Below are 5,045 nucleotides of genomic sequence, written 5' to 3'. Positions count from 1 at the left end.
CATCCCCTCTCCCACCATTGGGGAATGAACTCCTGCCCCCAGTCCTCTCAGTCCCCCCGAGAGCTGTTCTACCTCCCAACACAGCTGAGGATTCAGCTCCGCTCCCCAGAATCCCCTCAGCCGCCCTCGCCCCCTCCAGCTGCGGGGCTGGGAGGCTTTGGGCAGTAGTGCCGGGGGGTGAGAGGAAGTGGACACCTTTCCCCAAGGGATCCCCCATCCTTAACATGATGCCATGGACAGTAGCTCTGGGGAATGGGGCACTTAAGCAGCCTCCGCTGACTGACTTCTCCAGCTCTCCCAGAGCAGGTGGGGGCTGAGATAACATGATCCCAGAGCACTAGGAACCGGCTTGAGGCCCGGAGGGGATGAAAGGCTCACAGAGGTGGCTAGGGGAGTTGGCAGCCCCTAGCATGAGCAATGGCAGCGTGGCGTGTTGATGTGATGCCTGTTAGGAAATAGCCTTGCTGGAGAGCTGGGTCTGCCCTGCTTTGAGCTGCTCAGGGGACAAGCTGGCACCTACCAATGGCACCTGCCTGGGTTCATCCTCTCCTTGCTCCCAGGTCAGCGCGTGGGGATGGGATGGGAGTGACTGTCAATGGCCTGGAGGTGAAAGGCCCTGGGGTTCCCTCCCCAGTTGATCCCTCTTTGGTTACCTCGTCATCTAGCAGCTTGCCGGCTTCCCCAATGATGGAGTAGGTGAGCAGCAGCCCAGCCTGGCTGACATGGAGCAGGGGGTGATGTATGGCCTCCAGCGCCCCGTGAAGAAAATTTTTTTTCTGCTCTTCCGTGAATATCTCACCAAAGACCTAAAACCAACAGAATCAGAGCCCTTGCAATGGCTCAGAACCAGGCTCCAAATCCCTCTGGTGGCTCACAAGGTGGAGAAGAGTCCTGGGGCAGCCAACCTTTGGGGTCCCATGGACCAAAGAACCCCCTTCAGTAAGAGGCTGCAGGCACTGAGGCCTCCAATAGCTCTTTCTGGAGCAGGATTCAACCCAGGTGCCATGAGATGCTGGAAATGGGTCTCCGCACTTTGAAACCAGCTCACCCAGACACTCTACTGCTCCCAGCAGCGATATCTCCTGCAGCTCACCCGCTAGAGGTGAGGGGTCTTTTAGATCTGGGTCATTCCCACGCCTCACCCCACTGACATTCCCAGGAACCTCACATACTCTGCTGCAAATAAGTAGCAGGCTCTTGCCCTGTGTCCATGACACACTCACTGCAGGGGGAGACAGCTCCACACCTGAGCTGCTGCAATGCACCGGCAGAGAGTCCTTACCTCTCCCACCCTGGCCAGGTTTCTATAGCCCAGGCGCTCGGTATCCTGGAGCCCTTCCCGGCACCACAGCTCTCTTCCCTCGGTGATGTTGAGCCCTGGGGGAGAAAGACACACCCATTGGGGAGGTTTGGCATTCCGCTTTCACTGCCGGTTTCCGTCTGGGTGCACACTGGCCAGGGTCCTCGTGGCATCCACAGCCCAATGGAATCGCAGGGTCCATACCAGGCGGTTTAGTACCAGAAGGGGGATTTGTTTTAGTCATCACAGTAATCATGTGACCCTTAGAGTCATTGTGCTCTGGGAGTGGGTGCCTGTTAATGGTGGTGTCTAATACTGAGAACCCCCCACACCCACTGAAGTCAGGATCTGGCCCTGACTACCCAACTGGTGACATCCTACAAGCTTTGTGTCCTTCCCCTGTGGTCTCTGCTCCTACCCCTGCCCTCATGATGGGCTCTTTCCCTCCATGTCTCTCAATAGCTCTGTTCCTGTCCCCTCACGAGCTGGCTGCCCTGTGGGTGGGCTATTTCCCTGGGCTGGCGACAGAGCCGGGCTCTGAAATAAAGCAGCCAATTTCCCTGGCACTTTCACACTCATCTCCCTAATTCAGAGAGAGTGGAAGAGAAAGAGTCATCATCTAAGGTGGGATTGGTCTCAGAGGAGGGGGCTTCTTTCTGTAGGGTCCCATTGCCCAGCAGAGGGAGTCTCAAAGGAGGGGCCTTGTTACTATTGGGGTTCCTCTGCCCTTCTACAGTGGGTCTAAACAGAGAGGCCTTAGTCCTCTAGGCGTCCCAATGGCCAGCTGGAGCTAGTCTCCGAGAGGCTTGTTTCCATGGGGTCCCATTGCCCAGCTGGGTTCTTACCCCTCTTCTGCACCAGGAGCCTGTGCAGCCAATATATCCCACCCCTGGCTTGCCGGCTGATGTCCTCGGCTGGGTGGGATACATGGAGACCCAGCTGCAGCACAAAGTCGCCTGCCATGGAGAAGTCGGAGGAGGTCTGGTGGAAGGAGGAGGAGAGGGGAATCCATCAACCTTCTCCCTTCAGCTCTCCAGCGCCCCTGGGCCAGAGCTCTGCTCCCACCCCTCTGTAGGAGGCGCTGGGCGAGAGGAGCGAGAGCTCTCTGCCCCCATGGGAGCTTGGAGCAAAGGGACCAGGGCAAAGGCCCTCTATGAGCACTTACTGCCTAGCTGCTCCAGAATAACAAGGGCCCTGAGGCCAGGCACAAATCTGCCAGCCCGTGGCCTATGGAACGCAGTCCCTTGCGGACCCAGGGGGACCAATTAGCCATGGGATGAGGAACTTGACTCAAGCCCTGACTCTGCAGGATGCTGGGGTCAAAGGTCACTTACGTCAAATCCAGGCAGGGAGGTGGCGAATTCGAGCAGGGCAGCGCTGCTCTGTATGGCCCTAGCTCTCTCCAGGGCCCTTTTTGATGGGATCCAGACATGGATGTGCTGCGGGAGAAGGAGGCAGGGGAGGGTCAGTGGGCAGGCGTACATGCTCTACAAACGAGCCTCTCCCGGTCCCCATGGGGCTTACACCTTGCGCTCAGGGTGGAACAGCTGACCCCTGGTCGCAGAGCTTGAAAAGGGGGTCCATGACACTGCCCACGTCTTGCTGAGCACAAGCTCATCGTCTCTCCAGGCTGGGACAATGGTCAGTCTTAGGGCTGGTCCGTTTGCCCTGAACCCCTGATCCATGAACAGCACGTCAGGATCAAGGCACATGCCCTGGACCCCAGACCCCAGCTGCAAGGGCCTTGGTAGGATGGATGGAACGGCCGTGAGGACAATCCCTCCGGGAACTGCAGTGTCCCTAGGACAGAAGAGCTGATTCCCTGAGGCTCCTCCTGTATCTCAGGGTCTCCCTAGAGAGGAGCCAGTGACTTTTCTCAGAGGCCCATGTCCTGCATCTCACAGGGGTTTCAGTCTCTCAGTCCCCAGCCAGGCCTGCTGCTCACTGTTAGTGCTTAATGCAATCGGGCAGAGCGCTGGCTGACAGTCCCAGCTCCTTCCCCCTGCACTGGCAGCTCTGGGAAAGTGTGGCCGGCTGGGTCCAAGCTGGAAGGACACAATGGAAATGTGGCTCTTCTAATATCTCGTTTGCTGCCCTCCCACAGGGTTCAGGGGCAATTCCACCCCAGACCGTCCCATTCTACTCACCTCCAAGAGGTGCTGCAGCTTCTCCAAGCTGGGGGTCTCGCTCAGCAGGCCCCTGAGCATGCTGTCCAGGCTCTGCAAAAAGCTCTTGTGGAGAGCCTGCAAGAGGAGGGAGCACCCGCCAGTCAAGGGACATGGGGCCACACCAGTCAGGGGACAATTAGGAGGATTCTCTAGGAGCCCTGGCAAGACTCAAAAGGCACATCCTGGCCTCTCCCATTCACATCACTCCAGAGAGACTAAGCAAAAGTTCATGGCCGGATGCCTGCTGCCTCTTCAATCCTTGCTCTTAGCAGTTCTCTGCACAGCGCCTGGTACCCAGCAGACTATGGAACAGCCAAACTGCAGTGGGTGGGAAGTAGGATCCCCGGGAGAGTCCAGGCAGCAGAGCACAGAATGAGGAGAGGAGGGAAGGCTGGGATCAGCCACGGAGGGGTAATGCAATCCTCTCTGGAGGGAAGGGGCCCCCACTGCCAGTTTCTTGCGGGCCTGTTCCCAGCTCTGCTCACCCCTCCCCTATTCTCAGCAGCTCTATCAAAGCGAGGGAGCAGGGACCAGAGCCTGCTCCTGCTCCGGGGACAGAGAAGTAGGATCAGGACCTACCTGGAAGTGGGGGGTGTCGTTCCCAGTGCCCATGGTGTAGATCTGGTGGAGGAGCGCGCTCAGGAGGCGAGATTCCAGCTCCAGGGACAGTGGTGGCTTCAGTTTGCTGGCAGAAGAGAGGAGCCTGTCGTACACTTTGCAACACCAGCGTGGTGCTGGCACTGGCATGGACATCACCCCCTCCCCCACAGTGATCCCCTCCCCACGGCCACTGTAACGTTCCTGGAGTGAAATCCACCCCCCAGCCAGGAAAGAGGGGACGTTCCCGCCTCCTCTGCTGGGGGATGGGAACAGCCACAGCTGGGGGTAACCTAGGCGGAGGAGGATCTGTGACTCCCAGCTCTGGGCCCGATCAGCACCAGGGTTAGGGCAGCTGGACGGGAGGGTCCTGATACCTGAGGCTGCAAACCACGTCCATGGAGCTGGAAATGATGGAGCTCGGCTCTGACACCTCAGGGAGAATTTCAATCAGCTCCTGGGAGACCCCAAGGAAACAAAACCATGTGTGAGACCAGGCCTCGCAGACCCAGAGGCACTTCCCAGGGTGGAGGCCAAAGTGCTCTGCAGAAACAGCCAGTGTCACCCCCACCCCCAACCAGCTGGGCCCCCCCATTCCTCCCATCCATCAAACTTCCTTCTCCCTCTCCCACCCAATTCCCCCCTCCCCTCCCCTCCTTTCCCCTCCGGGCTTACAATTCCCCACTGCCAGCTCCTGATCAGTGTCACAATTATCCCCTTCCCTGCTCCCCAGCCCTCACCCCAGGAACCCCTGTCCTCTGCTTCCCCCTCCAACCCAACTAACGCTTCCTCCCATGTCTGGCTCCCTAGCCCCAGGGGCCGGGCACGGGGTCCCACTCACCGCAATGCTCTCCACAAGGGCCGCTTTGGAAATATAGGGCTCCAGGGTGTCCCACCCCTGCTGCTGTGCCAAGACACACAGACTCAGCACAGCGTCGAGGAAGCGGAGCTGATGGGCCCTGTTCCCCATCAGCTAGGAG

The 5,045-nt window shown here is 58.8% G+C and overlaps 1 protein-coding gene across 1 annotated transcript; it reads right to left on the bottom strand.

Moving 5' to 3' along the window:
- Window positions 1-2,056: 2,056 nt before the first annotated feature.
- Window positions 2,057-4,221, bottom strand: LOC135979744 (maestro heat-like repeat-containing protein family member 7). The gene is made up of 4 exons (XM_065579974.1): window positions 4,048-4,221; window positions 3,448-3,543; window positions 2,635-2,739; window positions 2,057-2,281 (listed from the first exon to the last, which is right to left on the bottom strand). The coding sequence occupies exons 1-4, from the start codon at window positions 4,219-4,221 to the stop codon at window positions 2,057-2,059; spliced, it is 600 nt and encodes a 199-aa protein (XP_065436046.1).
- Window positions 4,222-5,045: the final 824 nt, after the last annotated feature.

The sequence above is a fragment of the Chrysemys picta genome, unplaced genomic scaffold, assembly GCF_011386835.1.
Source record: "Chrysemys picta bellii isolate R12L10 unplaced genomic scaffold, ASM1138683v2 scaf1192, whole genome shotgun sequence".
Lineage (NCBI taxonomy): Eukaryota > Metazoa > Chordata > Testudines > Emydidae > Chrysemys > Chrysemys picta.
The sequence above is the reverse complement of the archived record's forward strand: the minus strand, read 5'-3'. Positions and strand labels throughout refer to the sequence as shown.